Genomic DNA, 18,472 nt, shown 5'->3' with positions numbered 1-18,472 from the left:
ACCATGTTATCGATAGTGGAGGCCAGGCATGGTTCATCGCTAATATTCAAGGCAATGTAAACAAAACAAACCGAGAAATGGACGATGTCGAGGATCTGCGGATAAACCAGCAGCAGCTTATGAACGAGATCTCTGCCCTATTGCAGAGCACGTCGGAACGGAGCGACGCCAACGCATTGCAGTTGAACCAGGAGCTCCAACGCCGGCTCATGCAGGTCCGGACTAAAATCCTGGCCATGTTGCAAGTAGTTAGGACCCGCTTCTCTCGGAACGAGGACATCCTGGTGCGCCGGCTTAGACCTCGCTCCCATTTCGGCCCGGATTCTCTCAATCTTAGCGGTGCGATCCTGCGGAAGGGCACGTTTCGCTTCAAGGGCAACCTTTTTTTCCGAGACATCGACGGCCGAAGCTGCCCTAACAACGAGGACTACGAGGCGCGCTGCCACACGGAGATGTTTCCCACCGACTTTGACATGCACTCCAGACACGTGTGGACATTGCTGGACAAAAAGAATGTGATAATGGGGATAAAACAACAGGTGAGGATAGTATGGTTGTGGGTCTAAAATATGGACAAGTTATCTCTGCTATGAGGAGAAATTTAAATTATCACTGAGATGTCGGCCTTTACCCGACTTAGGTGTCGAAGTACCCTTCATTTATGAATATAGTCATACAAGCCATATAATGAGGGATAAATTTAATGGTTAATAAATGGGAATGTTAATAAACTGTAAAGTTCATAACTCAATTCATTTAAGAATTGTTTAGCAATGAACTCAGATTGCTTGCCAAATAACCATTTATAACTATTAAAAGTTAAAAAGCAAATAATAATATTCTGTGTTAATAAAAACTCAATTCTAAGTTAATTGACCATAGGGCCCACAATACATTGCCCAGTGGAAGCCTTAAGCGTAAGCCAACGGAGCGGCACTTAAACACACTGGTAAGTCTGTTGGCGTCTGCGGACAGTAGCTTCAGCATCGACTGGAACCAGATCAGCACTCTGGACTTGGAATATCGGCACTCTCCGTATAGCTGCGAGGCAATGTGGCGGGTGTACTTATCCCCTGATCTCAGGCGAGACGATTGGTCACCCGAGGAGGACGAAACCCTGTTGGCGGTGGCAACTGCGAATAGGATGCAAAACTGGGAATTGACAGCCGCGTCGCTAGAACGACGTTCCGACTACCAGTGCTTCGTTCGCTTTCATACCGCCTTGCGTTATCTGATGGAGCCAAAGACCAGCTGTCGCTGGAGCGATGAGGATAACGACAGACTAAGGGAGATCGTTGATAGAAATACGGCAAACGGGGTAATTAACTGGAAGAAAGTCGTGGAGTACTTTCCGGACAAGTCTAAGTCAACGCTGATTGGTCGTTATTACTACGTGTTGCATCCTCGCATTAGTCACGGTGGGTACCAAATTTATATTATCACTTTTGATTGATCTTTATTTTATTTAAAATCCTACTTATATTATTGCAGAAGCCTTCACTACCAAAGAGGACATGATGCTGTTCGCCGCCGTTGAAGAGTACAATGGGAAGTTTCACTGCTTTCCGAGATCTCTTTTCCCAAACCGGTCGTTAACACAGCTCCGAACTCGCTACCACAATGTATTAGCACAGCGCAACAAGACAGACTCCTGGTCCGTACAGGACGACACCCAACTAATGAGCTTCGTAACGCAATACGGGGCATCCCAGTGGCTGAACTGTGCCACATTCTTGGGCAATCACACACGGACCAGCTGTCGAACCCGCTTCCTAGTCATCAAGAAATTCCTTGAACAAAATCCCAATGCAAAAGTGGAAGACTTGCCACGCCGCCGATCGAAGAAGGTGTCATTGGTCAACTCTGAAAACTGGGCGCAGCGTTTGCAAGAGTGGCAAGAGAACCCAGAGTCGTTAGTTAAAGCTGAAAGCACTAAAAGAACTCGGATGCGAGGACCCAGATCAAAGAAGGCTAAGATTGAGCGAGAGAGTTCCTCAAAACTTATGAAAGTTGATTTAGAGTTGTGCGAGTTCTTTAAGTATAGTTACAATCTACCGGTTGCGACTGCAAAAACATTTCCAGTTCCATATGACCTTTTTAACATTGCGTATGTGGTCAGAGCTCTTGCATATAAGCCACCAATTCGTCCCTCGCTCTTACAAAACATATTTTTGCCAAATGAACTGCTTAAGTGTTACAATAGCATGATCCGGAACCTTCCGGACGAGAAAGGTGATTTAAAGAGCCCACTTTTGCCACCCAACTGGTCAACGATGATGGGATTTCGGGCTTTGTGCATTCTTTCTGGAGATTGTCGCAAGAAAGGTACGGAAGTACGGGGCTTCGAATATAATGAATCTGCACCACCCATCCAGCTTTTCCGCAACAGGTTGCGAGCTCTGTTCTATCGTACCACTCTTCTCAGCCGCTTGGAATCGCAACTCTTTACGGACCTACCCTCAGCATTAGTGTCTCTGCCACGACCCAATCCCAATTTAGCAAAACTGGGTACACATGTTGTCTTAATCGATCCCGAGCCGGAACAACAGAATGATCTAAAATCCGAGCCGCTTAGCGAAGATGAAGTGATTAATACAGTCAAGCAGGAAGTGGAAATGGAATATATAGTTCCATAGGAATTATAAATGAAAATACATATTGAAATATTTAAGCTTTAAAAGTTTATATTTTTTTACTTTATATCGCGTTATATAATAATTCATTACAATGGCTAACAAATAATTTATAAACTGGTAGGTACTTTCAACGTATTTCACATACAACAAAATCAAATGCCGGACCGATGTGCATTAGGGTGGCTCATTTTTCTGAATGTAGTTTAAAAATATTGCTTTTTTTTGGTTGCCGTTTAAGAATCCTTTCAAAATGTAACCTTTATCCTGGATGTTTATATAGAGCAGAATTGTCAAAACCTTATTTTCAATATAAAAAGAACCGATCCATCCTATTGTACATGCGGCCACAATGCATTACAAAGCATTTATATGTTAGCACTAGCAGCTTGAGGACTATTTTGTTCGAATCCCAGAGGAGGCGCTCATTGGAAGTTACTGAAATCCGTCTTCAGCTTAATCGTGGGCTTCTGCGGCTTGGCCAGCAGGTTCCTTTGCGCCTCGCTTGCCTTTTGGGCAATGTTAATCGACTGTTGCTGGCTGCGAATGGCCGCTTCTAGTTTTTGTCGCAGTTCCGGGGTTTGACCCATTAGGGCTTTGAATTCCTGCGGATATTTGGGACCGATCTTCAGTAGCCACTGCAGCGCCTGGTCGTGGAGCTGCCGTTGGTATTTTGGCAGCGTCCGGAGTCGACTAGGTTCCGCAAGGAATCCAATAAGCACAGGGACCAATAAAGTCAGCATTTGAATATCTGTGAAGTGTTGACAGGGAAACAATTAATATTTTAAACTTAAGTTGAAATGCTTGCTAAACAGAACACCCATTCAAGAGATAGACAAGTCATGTCATCCCATACGTTTACTTCATACGTGCAACATTTAAAGCGTAATCCTCTTTGACAACAAGAACTAGAAACTAGGTGCTCAGCTATTCTATGGATTGGTGCATAGGAAAACATAAAGGGTGCATTTAACGAAGCATTTCAAAACTAAATGACAGTTAAGATACTATAATTTAAGTTTTTTTGTTAAATATAAGAAACTTTTGTAGAAAAAAGCACAGGATTATGTTTCTTTTTTATTTTTGTGGAAAAAGTATTTAACTTGCAATCAGTAAGACGACGACGATGTAGTAAAATAACAACGCGTGTCAAAGATAAGAAATTAAAACTTTTTATGTTTTGTTTGAACTGCCTTATATTTCTGAAATGCTTATTCGACATGAAACATGTGAGTTTGCGATCGAGCTCTTCTATTTACCTTGTAGTAAGTTTATGTTTCCTAACGTTTGATTTCATTTTTGGTTTAGTGTTTTGTAAATGATTTGTGAGTTGATAAAAAGAGAAGACAGAGAAGAGAGCAAATATATAATAACGTATTTCTTTTTTTTCCCCAAAGAGATATTTGTAGAAAACAGATCGATATGACAGAGCAGCCTAACGGCAAAAGTTGAAAAGGGGAGAGTGTCAACTATATAAGCGGGAAGGGGGTACTGCTATGAACTATAATATAAGATGGGGTACTCCTGCACCAAATGCAAGTTATGTCGAATTTGAGAAATTATGATAGTAATATTTAATCTTTTTATTCACAACAATTGAACATGAAATAAGTTGTCTTCTAAAGAAAGATATAATGTACAAACTTGTTATCAAATTTTAACCTCTTAATTAACAATTAAGAAAAAACGCTGGACTTTTAGATATCTGTTGATTTAGCTATTTGAAGTGCAAAGAAGAAATTGCAACCTTTTTCTGAAATATCAATAGAAATTTGAAAAAATGGACACAGCCACGTCGTCTAGGCATATTATTATTGTAAATTATACCATTCCTTAAATTCAAAGGCATCCATTTTAAATCTATTGATATAACATATTCAAAAACATGTTCTTAAGGTTAAATTCTAAAATGTTCTTACTAAAATAGGAGTACCCCGTGTCTTAAAGAAAGACCAAGCTAAATAATTCTCAATTATACCCATTTACTTACGGTTTTGTGGCTCCGACAAGTCTATAAGTTGGTCAACGGTAATGATGCTCTCAAGGGTGACCTGTAGCTCCAGCTCGCCTGTGGGCACCTTGCTGGACTCCGCATATAACGATTCGATTATCCTAGGCGCAAGTGCGTGGATGTAAGGGGTTGCCGTCTTTAATTCAGCCCGAGCGAAGATCGATCGAGTGGTCTCGATGCAGCGCAGCTTTACGGATAGATGCTCCGACTGCAGGCACTGCCGGAAGTGATTAATGCAGGGATATTGCAATGAAGGAGTAGACACAACGGAGGCGGGCGTATGTAGGATGAAAACAGTGATGGCCAACAGCATGGTGACCTCGTCGACTTTCCTTTCCTCGTTATCGCCAGCCGTTTTGGTGAGATCCACAATGGTGGCCAGGGCACTTTGAAGTAACTGTTGCCATTCCTCGGTTGTCTCCTCTACTTTAGCCCACTTGTGGACACAAACGGATCGCAAGCACTGCAAGGCAGACTTCACAGCACATGTATTTGCCAAAATAGTACTATCTATGGCCGACTTGTTGGCGATTTCCTTAACGATACTAGTTGTCATATACAGGACGGTGGGCAGGATTGCAAGGGCACCTTTGGGTGTACACAAATCCAGCAACTGTTCGACGCACTGCAGTCCGCTGGCTACAAGCAGGCCGTTTTCATCACCCAGCACCGAGAAGAATGACGAGCCAGTGGCCATTTTGGCATAAGCAAAATCCAGCTGCAGGCCAGAGCCACCAGCTCCCTGCCTCGTGGGATTCATCGTAGGTATTTGGCGAACAAATAGACAAAGACAAACTTCCAGGACGGCATAGACATGCGAGCTTCCTGGCTGCATAGAATCATCTTCACCATGTCGCCCTCCATCCCCCTCTTCAGAGTTTGCATTATTGTCCCGTTTCCTTTCCAAATCTTCTCTAGCAGCACGGATCGTTTGCTTCAAAATTTCCACGCACAGAAGTTGTACGAGTAATTCATCTCTCGTCAGTATCTGACGGTGTAGAACATGGCAGAGTTCAATGGTTAAAGCCCGATCCTTGACCAACTGCCTCCTAGCCCAATCAGAATCAAAGATGCTGTGCAGTGAGCGAAGGCAGCTCACAATGTTTCTAGGCCTTTCAGAACTTCTCATGCTGCAGAGTGCCTCCATGCATATGCCGAAGATCATATGGAAGCGATCCGCCGACAAAGATCCGTGAGTGATCTGATTATTATTGGATTCCGCTGCGGCTTCACTTGTATCAAGATGACGCGCGAACCCCTCATCCCTTAACCATAGTGCAGAAGCATAGAGGATTGGGGGCCAACTGGTCATGTAATGTGGTTTTGAGGAGTTAATTGTGTCCGTGGTGTAAAAAGCTCCTCCGTCGTGTGGTAGTTGGGATTGGAACTCCGCAGGTAGTAGCAGCAAGGCGTGATCCTTCATAGCACTTAGCCAGTGTGTTGAAAGATTGTGAAGCTCAGGTTGCACCAATCCTAGAAGACTTTCACCTCTACTGTCAGGAACATCTGAGTCCGTTTCCACATTGGCTGAGGATTGTAAGCCGGACTGTTGGGATTGGAGATTTAGTAAGGAAGCCGGAGCTTTTCCATTTCCTATCATGGCCACAATATAAACCTCTGCCCACGCCTTTAGGATGCTTAGCTTCTCCAAAGTAGCCATTGATTCATTATATAACTGAGTGCTGTTGGTTTTTGAGGAAAGCTTATCAAGGGAACTGACTAGCAGCTGATGAACTCTTTTTAGATCCCCTATGTCGCGAGCTACTCCAGATCCAATCCACGCTGAACAAACTTCACAAGCAGCAGCCGTCACATGAGAGGGAGTATCCGGCGCGAAAGCAGGACGCAAAGCAGCTCCCACCTGAGCCTGGAACTGCTCTAAGAGTAGATGACCGGGGAATTCTGGTTCTGGAACATTAGCGAATCGATCGATTATTTCCTGCAGAGTGCGCAATCCTTCTAATCTCAATTGATCCGAATCCGAGGTGGCGGCCATGAAGGACATTCGAATAAGTTCCGCCAAGTGCAGGATGAGGTAATCCCCGCGAGAGCGAATGAGTTGCTGTTCCTTAGCCTGTAAGAGATCAAAGTGCACTGAACTGGCAGCTTCACAGCTGGCTATGATCCGTCGCACGCACTGGGCGGCGAAAACACGAGTGGGCCACCTTGGTTGAACTGCCGGATGGGTGGATGTGTTCTCTTCTGCTCGGTATTCTGTTACATCATCAGCATACTCTTCCTCTTCGTCCTCGTCCACATCTTCTCCCCCAGCATCTTTGCTCTTGCTTTGTTCTCCACTAGCAGGATCATCATTTAGTCCTCCTTCCACAGCGACGGTTAACACGTTCTTGCACAGACTCAACCAGGAGCTGAGATTATCTGCAGCCAGCATTTGAAGCATGGAAGTAAGTGTATCATGAATGTTTCTCAGCATCTCGGCATCCGTTTCTGTGTCGAGCAGAGAGAAGAGCAATCCTGGAAGTCCATACTCCGTTATTACCAAATCAGGAAGATGTTCGGCGTTCATAGTTAAGGCCAATTCACAAACTTCTTTAGCTTCCCGATGTGCCAACTGCCGGAGACAGGAAACGGAGGCCTTGCGAAGTATGAAATAGTTACAGGATAGCATTCCAACTAGAGTGGGCACCAACTCTTCTAGTTGCAGAGATTTACTGGCAAAAAGATGTAGCTGCTGTAGGCAACCAATGGCCTCAGCTTGCACAAGTGGATCTGAGTGTGATTGAAGGAGAGCGGCTGAACCGAGGAAGGATCCTCTCATACTGGCTACTGGTCCACCTCCTCCTTGTAGCTCCGGTCCCACGGTAGTGATCAACGCATTGACTACGCGGCCCACACACTGATGTACATCAACATGAGCGTGGGGTACGGTAAGTAGAAGTTTCAGGCACAGCGTCAGGGTTGCCTCCACATAGCCGCGGAACATTGGACCTCCGGAATCGGCAATCTGCGCTAAAGCATAAAGCGACCAAGCCTGTACCACTGGCGATGCACTATCTTGACCCAAGGCCAGAAGAATAGATACACTAGTGCTCAGATGCTGCGACGAGCCCATGCCACCCACGTAGCGATGCAGGCAGCCGAGGGCATGTGAATGTCCAGTCCTCGTAACCACATCTCTGGCAGACTTTAGTTTATCGAAACTATTTTGAGCCAACTCCGCGGTAAAATGGGAATCTCCCACGACCTGGGCTAATCGTCCCAAGGCCTCTCCAGCCGCACACCGAATGGTCGAATTGGCACTCGTCAACGAAGCAACTACCAATGCCGTGGCACTTTTTCGTACATCCTCCTGGCCTAGGCTTGTCTTGCTATCTGTCAAATTCTTTAGAGCGCAAAGCAGAGCCGTAAAGATATTCATTTGGACGGCTTCTTGGCGACTGCTCTTGGCCTGGCGAATACACTCAGTAAAGTGCTCTAGCATCTGCAGCCTATGCTTGTTTGCCACTTTGGGAAAGATGGTTCCATACAGAGTCACTGCCATATCGATCACTGCCACACCAAGTGGCAATGGTCCTGGACACTGTTGTGCCTTGCTGATCTGCTGGATATTGCTTCCTCCGCCGCCACTGCTTCCACCAGTGGATGTTGTTGATGCACCATTAGAGCTGGATCCAGTGCCTTGGGCAGACCAACTGGGACGGTAGAGACAGCATGGATCGTGCTCTAGGGCGCCAGATCCCGCGGCGCTATTGGGTTGCAGCTAAAAAACAAAGAGTTTTTAATTATTAATGATACTAATTAACCTGCAGTTTAACTAAAAAACAACTTATAACAAAATGAAGATAATTCAAAATGCATGCACGCAGGAAAAAAGCAACAATATCAATGCTGAAATGATTTTCTCAGCAATAATTAAGAAGCTATATACATTTTTATAAGGTTAACAACAAAAAAACTTACTGAAAACATATCAATAGTTTGCATTCGATATCGAAATTTTAAAAACAATTAAGCTACAAAATAAAAACATGGCTTTATGTTTAGCTTGTGAACCTATTAAAATCTCACACTTTAACATTTTTAAAATTTTTACTCATGCTCAATTAGGGATCAAAATCAATTCCATTGTGATGAATAATAAATATAGGCTAATATACATGTATCGACTTAATACAACCAGAAACAAACACTGGTAGCAGATATTGCACTCCACTTACATGCTCGCCATCGACTTTGCGATTGGGCTCCATCTTTGGATAAGCACAATTATAGAGAGAAGGGTGGAAAAACAGTGAATTGGGGTTCACGGATAGACAGTTGGTTCAGCGTACACACACATTTATGGGAGATGTACCCAAGCTCCCAAATTAAACCCACCTGATCTTCAATGGTGCGATGATTAGTTTCCTGCAGCCAAGTGCCCAGTATGATCGAATCATCACCATGACAAAGCGTCCGCAACAAAGAGTTTGTGGTGTTGGCCGCGTTATCCGCAAGAGTAAACTCCGAGACGAGCATGCGGAGAAGATGCGTATAGGAGGCCTCTAGTGCATTAGCCGGCAGCAGAGTCAGCGTTTCAAAGAGACGCAGCCGTACCATAGCAGCCGGAGCCTTGAGCTGGGTTCCATAGCTCTTCAGAACAGATGCCAAGCTGGAAAAAGTATCAATAAGCGTGACAGGTAAGCTGAATTTAAAAGATGACACTCACTTGACCAGCATGGCCAGTGCGCTTTCGATGGGGGTGAGCAGTCGTCTGGTTATGTCTTCGTTGAGCAGATCCGGGCAGTTAAGCAGGAAGCTGTGCATTACAGAGAGAGCTCCAGCTCTGCCCTCTAGCGTCACCTGCCAAGTGAAGGCATCACCACGAGCCTTTTCCGATTCAAGCTCTTTGTTAGACCGCGGGAACGAGTTCCGCCACAGTAGCAGCATCCGCGGCAGCAGTCCCTTGACTACCGGCGATCCTAAAGTCATTATTGCTCCAATTAATAGCCAGCCGGCCTGGGTACGGTGCAGCGACATGCGGCTATTCTGGGAAGCAGATCGCAGCAGTTCCTCCGCACAGTTGAACACGACCTTGCCCTTTGTGTGGGGTATGCCCAATGGCGAGTACCGAACGCTTCCCAAAATTGCCGCCAAAGCGCAGCTATATCCGGCCATTGCTTCTGGCGAGGATCGCATTTGCTCAATGGCCTCCACGAAGCGATCAATCAGTGGCGTGATTTGCCCAGGAACCGCCACACAAGCGCATCGTAAGCACCAAGCGGCAGCCAAACGGGCAGCGGCACAGGGATGTACCAAAACGGCACAGGTGGCATCGATAGCTTGCAGAGATTGATCTCCCAACAAGTTCTGAGCTGTGGTTCCTAATCCAATTAGTAGGGAACTAAGTTCCTGGAGGGCACACACCAGCAGGTGTTGACTGAACAAAGTTTCTTGATTAGAATCCTTGGCGTTCTCGGGATTGAAGTCAATAGAGTTCATCTGTTTGGCTACCAGATGGACCAGTTCCTTGCAGGCAGCGCTTTGCGCCTTTTCACCTAGCATCTTGCCAATCGTTGATCGGAGTATAAAGCTGATGCATTTGCGCGAATACACAGCATCCACGTGGGAGCACGCTGCCTTTGGATTGGCCACCAAATCCAAAACGTGTGCCAGAAATGTGTTTAACTGTCGTTCCAACCAAACGCTGCCCATGAATTGCACAAAAACAACGTAGGCATGCGTTACACCCACTCGTACTTCTCGGTTGACTCCTGAGCTGCCTTTAATAATCTCTCCGGTACCCTTGAGAAAAGAGACGCCACCTCGAAGAAATCCTGACATTAGGATGCCCAGCGCTTCATCGAGGGAAACCAAACGTTGCGTAGCTCCTTTGGCCGCCTGTATAGCCACCACTTGTCCCTGCTTCTTTTTGCCTGTTGCGGCTTCTGCCAGTTGTTGAGTGTAGGCCAGAAGTGTTCCCAGCAGTTGAGCTACTGCACATCGCACTTCGTAGTTGCTGCCGTCAAAGGCTCGGAAGCATAATGTTCCCAGGCTTTCCAACTCCGTTTGGTACAGGAATGGTGCACTGTATATCATTTTGAGGATGCAGCGGGCTGCAGCCACTCGAACAGCCATAACTCGGTCCAATAGGCAATGCTTGGCAGCCTTGTAAATATCCTTGTGCACGTTGGCAATGGCGGTTCCCATGCCAGCGCTCACCTTCTCCAGCGTGTGCATGATCTCAATTCGCGCCTGCGACTCAGCGTTGCGAAGTGTTCGAATAAGGATCTGCACCGTATCCTCGTAGGTGCGGCCCATCATCCTGCCCAGCTTTTCATACATCGAACCCAGCACGCAGATGGCGGCGCTAGGGATGAAAGAGACTTAGTTTCGATTTGGTATATATTTATATGAAATATACTCACAGCTTGGTGGGCAAGTAGCTGGGCGAATCGTCCTTGTTCTTCAGGATGTCATTGCAGGCGTTGACGGTGTCAAAGAGCATGAAGGTGTCACCCACGGAGAATAGCGTGGCCAACGCGCTAGCGATGAGCTTACGAATGGGCGGACCTGGAGCACCCTGGATTCGTTCAGAGAGCTGCTGCACCAGCTTCTTCTGGCTCGTCTTGATCTCCGCCTTGGACACCAGGGGCAGGGCCTTCTCCAAGTAGCGCAGCCATTCCAACTCGAACACAGGCCGCTTGTGTTCGGGCAACTGCTTGAGAGCCTCCTCATTAAGGGTCAAAGTGTGGGCTAGCTCCATTTCGGATAAAGCTTCCTCCTCAGTTTCCGGACGTCCCCTTGCGGATGAGGCGGAAAAATGGTCGCTGTTTATAAACGATCTGCAGAACAAGCGAGAAAAAATAATATAAATTGCGGAATGTTATTCTAATTAAACGCAACATATGGTTTATGAGTGTGTTCGTGACTATTAAGTTGACCTTTGACCTTGCCATTTGAGTCTACTAGTAGTACGGACAGCTGCATTATCGATTCAAATTTTTGGATCGCATTACAGATTAGGCTTAAAAATAAAGATTATTTCACTATGTTAAGTATGCATTATGTCATGTTATGTTTTCTTCTTCACTAAGTGTGCAGATCAACATTAATTGATATTTATGTACGTATGTGACTTAAAAAATTGGTAGGAAAACAAATTTATTAAATGTAACTATTGAAAAGATAAAATTAAACAAAAACCTTGGAAATTGTGTCCCTTAAACCAAAGCAAATATGGCTTCAAAACTTGCCACTAAAAAGTAGAGCAATCACTCTACGGAATATACGTTTATAATAGAAGGGGCGCAGCGTGGCAGTCCCCCATGGTATTGTGTGGAAAAGTATGCATCACTCAATCTATATATACGGCGCTGATGACGGTGATGAAGTCAACCCAGAAACATATACAAATGTATCGACACGCGGCCACACTTCGGCGGAAACTGCACTGGTAGCGACTATTATGTCCACCCACACCCGCCCTACTTTCTTGTTTTATCCACAAACCCATCCCATCCAGCTTCGATAAGTGCGGGAAAGAGCTGTTGCCTTGGGCTCGATGGCAGCGCCCGTTGACACAGATGGCGGCAAAGTCAAGAGGCACCAAATCATTAACGAGAAACAAAGACTTTTCCTACGGAAAATCAAAGGGGTCCAATGCGGATGCCTCTCTTGTCCTTGTCATTTTTGTGCAATGTGCGAAATGATGTCCGCTGGCTATGGGTATTGGAGTAAGCCGAGACAATGGAAAGGATTTGTGGGGGGCGGGCTGCAATTTAATGGTTGGGAGCACCATGGTGCTTGGGAAGGTCGTTTTCAATAATTGCTTAACTGGAAAGATTCTGACATGTTTGTAAGAGTTATTTCATGAGTCTCATTTTCACTATGGAATTACGCATATACAAATTAATCATTTTAATTCGGTTTTTTTGGTTCATTCAGGAACTTTTTATAGCCGTTACTCGTAGAGTAAAAGGGTATACTAGATTCGTTGAAAAGTATGTAACAGGCAGAAGGAAGCGTTTCCGACCATATAAAGTATATATATTCTTGATCAGGAGCAATAGCGGAGTCGATCTGGACATGTCCGTCTGTCCGTCCGACTGTCTGTCCGCGTGAACGTCGAGATCTCAGGAACTATAAAAGCTAAAAAGTTGAGGTTAGGCATACAGACTCCAGAGACATAGACGCAACGCAAGTTTGTCGATTCATGTTGCCTCGCCCACTCTAACGCCCACAAACCGCCCAAGGCTGCCACGCCCACACTTTTGAAAAATGGTGTGATATTTTTTCATTTTTGTATTAGTCTTATAAATTTCTATTTATTTGCCAAAAAACTTTTTGCCACGCCCACTCTTACGCCCACAAACCGCCAAAAACTGTGACTGTTGAAGACTCTCCTTCGCACTTTCACTAGCTGAGTAACGGGCATCAGATAGTCGGGGAACTCGACTATAGCGTTCTCTCTTGTTTTAATTATTATTTATTTATTTTATTAGTGCAGATAAAAATGTACATATGTATGTTGTCAACGCTCAGTCAGTTTTTTGAGCACAATTTTTGCATTTATTTATAGGGAGTCCTTACAAAAATGGTTATTCAGTTCTCAACCCAATACAGTTGGTATTGTTGGTAAACATTTTTTTTAAAGGGTATGTGCAATTTCCTATGACTAATTGTCGGCCTCTCAAAGGGTATCCCGTGCCTTGGGGTTATTGGTTCCAGGGGTTTCTGTTCGATGCAGCTCCTTCCCCCTGCTTCTTTGTTGTCTTTGGTCTTTGTTTGCGGTTTGTGCCTCGAGTGGCTTGCGTGGCATGTTGCACAAGGCACATATTCTCACACTGCTTACAATTTCGGTGGAAAAAATAGCACTAAAAATAAGATATATCACATTTATCCGTTTCATGCTCTCACAAAACTAAAATTGCCAAACATGTGTTATGAGTGAGCTGTGACTAAAAAATTTGTTGTTAAGCTGGTTAGTAAGAATAAGATTTATTTAATTTAACGCTGATTTACTAGTCATCATTAAAATATTTTGAATACGTAAATGTTACTAGAGTGATCAGTATTTCCTCTTGTTGTAAAAACAACAATGTCTAAGTGTAATGCCCTCATTCATAATTTATAATCGATACATAACAATTTCTTCGCCTTACTATGAAAAAGAATTTTGGTGCTATTATTTTGACCATCGCTGTGTGCACATACAAAGAGAAATAATCCTCTGACGTGAGGACACCGAACCATTGCCGTCTGCAGGCTCGAGTTACATAAGTCACCGTCGGGCTGCTGCACCGCCCCCTGGCGCACACTTTACCTCCTACAAAAGGAAAACAAGTAAAACCTGTAAGGTGCAACCCAGCTAGAGAAAAGAAACCAAGAAGCAGCCACAAATGCAAGTCCCGGCTAGACTTGTCCTGTGGAATACGGAACATCAGGGTGACTCGTTCGCCGGTGGGTGGTGATTTCCTTTGGGTAGTGGTGGTGGTTGACTTTTCCACTTTCCACCCCCCTCGAACACCCCACCCTCCTGCTTTGTTTTTGTTTTCTTCCTAAATTTACCTGCGCGCCTCGAAGATAACTTTGCGCAGAAATTGCGGCGTGCGTGCAAAGTTTAAGTTTTCCATTGTTGTGGTTTGCTGTGTCGTCACATTACCAGAAAACTTTCTTTGGCTTTTCCCTCGCCAATCTGCAGCCTGCAACTTTCACACGAATCGATAACTTTTCCACAACAGCACTTTCAGCACAAGATTTTAACTGTCTCCATGGATTTTGTTTAAAATTCCTTGCTATTATTGCTTTGCTTTCAGTTTCATCAGGGCAATTAATTCTTCAATAGCTTGTAACTCTATGTGGCGTAAGTCGCGAAAAAAAAAGCCGAATTAGATGAGATTACAGGCGCTACTCTGGAGAAGAAGCAGGCCCAACCAGATCCGCTTACACTTGCTTCGCGCACCGAGTACAAAAACAAAATGAAATGAAAGAGCGTTGGCAAACAGCAACCCACCGAACGAAAGAGTGCTCTCTCTTAATACCCTTTCTTAGGGTAAAATCGCTGCCAAATGTTAGCGGCCCCATTTATATTAATTTATTTGCCAACATCTAGAAAAAAAATTTCTTTGAACCACATTTGTTTCTTCTATTAATAAAGTTAAAAAAAAAATATTTAAAACAAACTTTTTCAGTATAGTTGAAAAACACATACAAATAAATTTTGTAACATACCATGCAAATATGTTTCGCCTATCTGCTATAAACCGCCTGTAGAAGTGTATACACCACTTCAGTATGTAAATGAATAAATTTCAAAGAGAGAGAGCGCCAAAAAAAAAAATAAAATCAAAGAGCGGTGGAAAAAACATCCCAGTGCAGCAGCAATAGCAACAAGAGGGGCATGTTCAAGAAGAGTACGAGTACGAGTACGGTGGCAAGTGCTGCGGAAGAGAGCGGCTTGTGAGAGAGCGCCGATGACGTCGCACGTTAGAATCGCAGCTGATTTAGCAACAATTTGCAGCCGGCGGACCTGTTATAGACTTTTAGGCACATTAGCACCGATGCACACACCCACTTTGGCGTGAACTATGTCAATGTGTCACTTAAGTTGTTTGGCTGACTCGGTGCTCAAGGTGCTGTGTCCAATGTCCTGTTCGCTTTGTCCTAAAAGAATACTTTCGGTGGCACTTCCGGTCGTAAATGCTCTACAAACTGATTTAGAATCGGTTCCAAATACAAAGTGTAATCACAAACCAAGAGTTCCTCGACTATCAGATACCTGTTACTCAGCTTGTGGGAGTGCGAACGAGTAATTTTAACATTGTTTTAGTATATCGATAAAAATTGGGTAAACAAATACGAAATTGTTTAAAAATCAAAAATATGGCCAAATGTTCCTTATTAATAATATATATGTACATACATACATATATACTTTATATATGTATGTACATATTTACTTTATATATGTATGTACATATATACTTCATAGGGGCGGAAACGATTCCTTTTACCTGTTAGAGACTTCATCGAAGTACCAGTAGTATGAGTAACGAGTATAAATAGCTGTCCGATCTAAATTAATCTTTTTGAAGACCAAAGAAGAAATACTAGTAACACGAATATTAATGAGTAGTGTGGTATGGTACACCAGTGCAAATCAAACCTAATTTCAACCTGCGAGTCATAGATTTAATTGAATTCCAATATTATTAGTGCTACGGCAGTTTTACCAGCTACAAAATATAGTAAAAAGAACAAGTCGGGTAATAAATAATTGCTTTGATTTGTATTAAAATCTTCACTGTTCTACTAATCTCCAATAATAGAACAAGATTGCGATGCTACTAATTTCCAATGATAGAACAAGAATGCGATATAACAAATTGTTGTACACTGTCTAAGTTTTTAAAAAAATAGGCACAAATAAATAATAAAAATTATTTTATCAATGCTTGGGTCAATATGATTTAAGTTAACTATTTCCTAAAACAAAAATTCAAGTTTATCAAAGAGCACACACAATTGTAAGGTCGACTTTATTGTGACTTATCCTAGGAGCTTAAGGTAAAAACTGCATGCTGGGAATAAAAGTCAATGCCTTGGAAGTGGCGCTTTTGGGATTCCCCAGATCTTTGGCGATTCCCTGGACGCGGGCCACCACGTCACTGCGCTGGATATCGCCTCGGTCCAGCATCCTTTTAAAGAGAGTATGCAATTGTCTGGCGGCAGAAACCTGGGACAACGCGTGCAGCTCCACCAGCAGATCCTCGGAATATCCCTCATACTTGCTCAGACTCGCCGCCTTGGCATCGCGCTTTAGCAGATCGTAAACCAGCAGGAAATCCACGTAGGGCTTTGTGGGGGGAACCCTCTTTTTGCCAGCTATCGAGGCGGTACTCCATCGATCCATCGCGGACTCAGAACCAAAAGCTGCCCTTCCGTAATTATCGTCGTAGAGGCGCAAAAAGTTATCCAGCGACTCCACATCGTTGGTAAAGTCGTAGCGCTCGTTTTGAATATCACGGATCAAAGACAAAGGCAGGTCATCAAAGTCCTCATCATCTCCGATTTCTGCAAATAGATCGTTGCCCTCAAGTGACTTTTCCGGCGGGGTGGCTGGTGCGAAAATTGCCGGACGGTGCGGCAAAGTGGGTGGGGATGTGGGTCTCTCGGTAGTGGAAGTTCTATGCGGGGTCTCCCACCAACTTGGCGGTTGCCACCAGCCCATGCCACCAGATCCAGACACACCTGCTCCAATCGGTCGCCTTGTTGTAGAGGTTTTCATTCTCGTGGGCAACGGTGTGGATGGTCGCGGATTGGCGGTGGTTGATTTCACTCCTTCATCATCCGCACTGAAAGGAGGCTCCACTGTTGTGCTGGATAGTGGCTCGTACTGCAGCAAGTCTATATAGTATGCCAAGGCCTGCATGGAGGCGGGCAGATAACTGGTCAGTAGGTTAGCTGGCACCACTGGAGCCACTAGGTGACCCACTAGAAGCACCACCAGCATTGGACGAAGCGTTAGCCCACTGCGCATTTCTTGCGTTTTCTTACTTTCTTCTGGCGGGAACGGTTTGCTCTGGGGGAATGGAGGCACTCAACTGAAGCGACTCTTCCCAGCAGCCAGCGAGCATCTGTAGTTGGCTCTGTATATCTGTCTTTGTCCCCGTATCTGTATCTGGTTTCCAAAATGGGTGACAGCGGGTTCGGCTTTGTCTTATACTCTTTCATAAGGTATTATATTACGAAGAAAATATTAAAAATCTTTAGAGTCAAACGATTAATATTAAACTGGATTGATTCTATATATGTGTGAATGTTTATTACATAATAATCTGTTAAAAACTTTTAGCTTTCCTTCTAAAAATTCCTTTTCAAATAATTTGCCTCAATGGAATAAAAAAGAATGTATCCCTTTAACATCATTATTTTCTGAGCGTACTTATAGCTTCGGTGTTTGTCTTATTTTTTCACCTGCTATTTTTTTGGGGGTTTTAGCAAACTTGTTGAGTGGAGAGGCCAGCGACCGCGATCGCCGCTTGTTGCGTAAATTTTGTAACCACCGATGACCGGAGGAGAATGTTGTTCTTGGAAAGAGTGAAAGATGTTCCGTTGCCAAACGAAGAACCAGTTTGGTCATAAATATGCAAAGTGTGCACAAACACAGGCAGACAGCAGGCATACCGCAAATAAACCTGATTTAGGTTGCTTCATTTATTTGGGAAGAGTACAAAAGAACTTACATCAAATGAAATGCATCTTCGGTGCAGTTTTACATTCACTTGCCAGAGCTACATTTTGAGAGCCACTGATGTCCGCTGTCGATCAAAAAGGAGAGCCAGAGAGCCCGGCAAACAGCTGATTGAGAAGCATTAACCTGTTGTTGTTGCTCTTGAGTTTGCTGGCTAGATGAGTTTTCGCTTTTTTCGAGCAAATTGGAGCAAGGCAAACGAGTCAGCATTAACGGGTTTCCAACGCAAACTGTGCCACTAGAATTTTATGGCATACATAACGGTCTCACACACGCACATCTAAACTTTTTGCACTTCCGCCTGGCCAATTAGCACTTAATAGTGTCATGTGTATTTGTTGACGCGTCAGAATCATACACACACACAGGTATCAATTTCACAGGCACACTCCCACACCCAAATTAGCCCCAAGCAAATGGTGGCTTTGTTTTCAATTCCGAAGTATTTTCAGGCCCAACTCACCGTCTCACTTGGTGCACAAACAAGTTTACACATTAAATCACACTCCTCACATGGTTATTGCTTTTAGTTTACTAGAAAAATTGCATTTTTCACGAATTTTCACTGCGCTGCGATATGTGTTGTGTAGGCTAGCTCGATAACTTTGACCGATAGCGATAAACGAAACGTTT

The 18,472-nt window shown here is 44.2% G+C and overlaps 3 protein-coding genes across 8 annotated transcripts; 1 reads left to right on the top strand and 2 right to left on the bottom strand.

The window, feature by feature from the left end:
- Positions 1-34: 34 nt before the first annotated feature.
- Positions 35-2,742, top strand: LOC6535975. 2 transcript variants are annotated; one of them, XM_015192000.3, is made up of 4 exons: positions 35-539; positions 869-1,418; positions 1,492-2,325; positions 2,390-2,647. In XM_015192000.3, exons 1-4 carry the CDS (start codon positions 78-80, stop codon positions 2,467-2,469), a joined length of 1,926 nt encoding a protein of 641 aa, XP_015047486.1. In that variant the 5' UTR covers positions 35-77; the 3' UTR covers positions 2,470-2,647. The 2 variants fall into 2 exon arrangements, with proteins under 2 accessions (XP_015047486.1, XP_002096590.1); XM_002096554.3 differs by having other exon boundaries at positions 1,492-2,742.
- Positions 2,667-18,451, bottom strand: LOC6535974 (HEAT repeat-containing protein 5B). Of its 5 annotated transcripts, none has more exons than XM_039375883.2 (8): positions 18,303-18,451; positions 11,013-11,429; positions 9,314-10,954; positions 8,983-9,256; positions 8,823-8,855; positions 4,624-8,365; positions 3,893-3,913; positions 2,667-3,384 (listed from the first exon to the last, which is right to left on the bottom strand). In XM_039375883.2, exons 2-8 carry the CDS (start codon positions 11,348-11,350, stop codon positions 3,059-3,061), a joined length of 6,375 nt encoding a protein of 2,124 aa, XP_039231817.1. In that variant the 5' UTR covers positions 11,351-11,429; positions 18,303-18,451; the 3' UTR covers positions 2,667-3,058. The 5 variants fall into 5 exon arrangements, with proteins under 5 accessions (XP_039231817.1, XP_015047484.1, XP_002096589.1 ...); XM_015191998.2 differs by lacking the exon at positions 18,303-18,451 and adding an exon at positions 14,155-14,559; XM_002096553.4 differs by lacking the exons at positions 3,893-3,913; positions 18,303-18,451 and adding an exon at positions 14,155-14,559.
- Positions 15,860-18,296, bottom strand: LOC6535972. Its single transcript, XM_039375885.2, has one exon. It carries the CDS (start codon positions 17,123-17,125, stop codon positions 16,148-16,150), a length of 978 nt encoding a protein of 325 aa, XP_039231819.1. The 5' UTR covers positions 17,126-18,296; the 3' UTR covers positions 15,860-16,147.
- Positions 18,452-18,472: the final 21 nt, after the last annotated feature.

The sequence above is a fragment of the Drosophila yakuba genome, chromosome 3R (assembly GCF_016746365.2).
Source record: "Drosophila yakuba strain Tai18E2 chromosome 3R, Prin_Dyak_Tai18E2_2.1, whole genome shotgun sequence".
NCBI classification, from domain to species: domain Eukaryota; kingdom Metazoa; phylum Arthropoda; class Insecta; order Diptera; family Drosophilidae; genus Drosophila; species Drosophila yakuba.
The sequence above is the reverse complement of the archived record's forward strand: the minus strand, read 5'-3'. Positions and strand labels throughout refer to the sequence as shown.

Excerpts from the sequence above, each read along its gene's own strand:
- LOC6535975 (XM_002096554.3), top strand. The coding sequence starts at position 78 with ATGGACGATGTCGAGGATCTGCGGATAAACCAGCAGCAGCTTATGAAC. Across the intron at positions 540-868 it reads TAATGGGGATAAAACAACAG|TTAATTGACCATAGGGCCCA; the intron begins GTGAGGATAGTA and ends CTCAATTCTAAG. Across the intron at positions 1,419-1,491 it reads GCATCCTCGCATTAGTCACG|AAGCCTTCACTACCAAAGAG; the intron begins GTGGGTACCAAA and ends ATATTATTGCAG.
- LOC6535974 (XM_015191998.2), bottom strand. The coding sequence starts at position 14,219 with ATGGAAAACTTAAACTTTGCACGCACGCCGCAATTTCTGCGCAAAGTT. Across the intron at positions 8,366-8,822 it reads GCAAAGTCGATGGCGAGCAT|CTGCAACCCAATAGCGCCGC; the intron begins GTAAGTGGAGTG and ends TTTGTTTTTTAG. Across the intron at positions 3,385-3,892 it reads AAACATAAACTTACTACAAG|ATATTCAAATGCTGACTTTA; the intron begins GTAAATAGAAGA and ends AACACTTCACAG.
- LOC6535972 (XM_039375885.2), bottom strand. The coding sequence starts at position 17,125 with ATGCGCAGTGGGCTAACGCTTCGTCCAATGCTGGTGGTGCTTCTAGTG.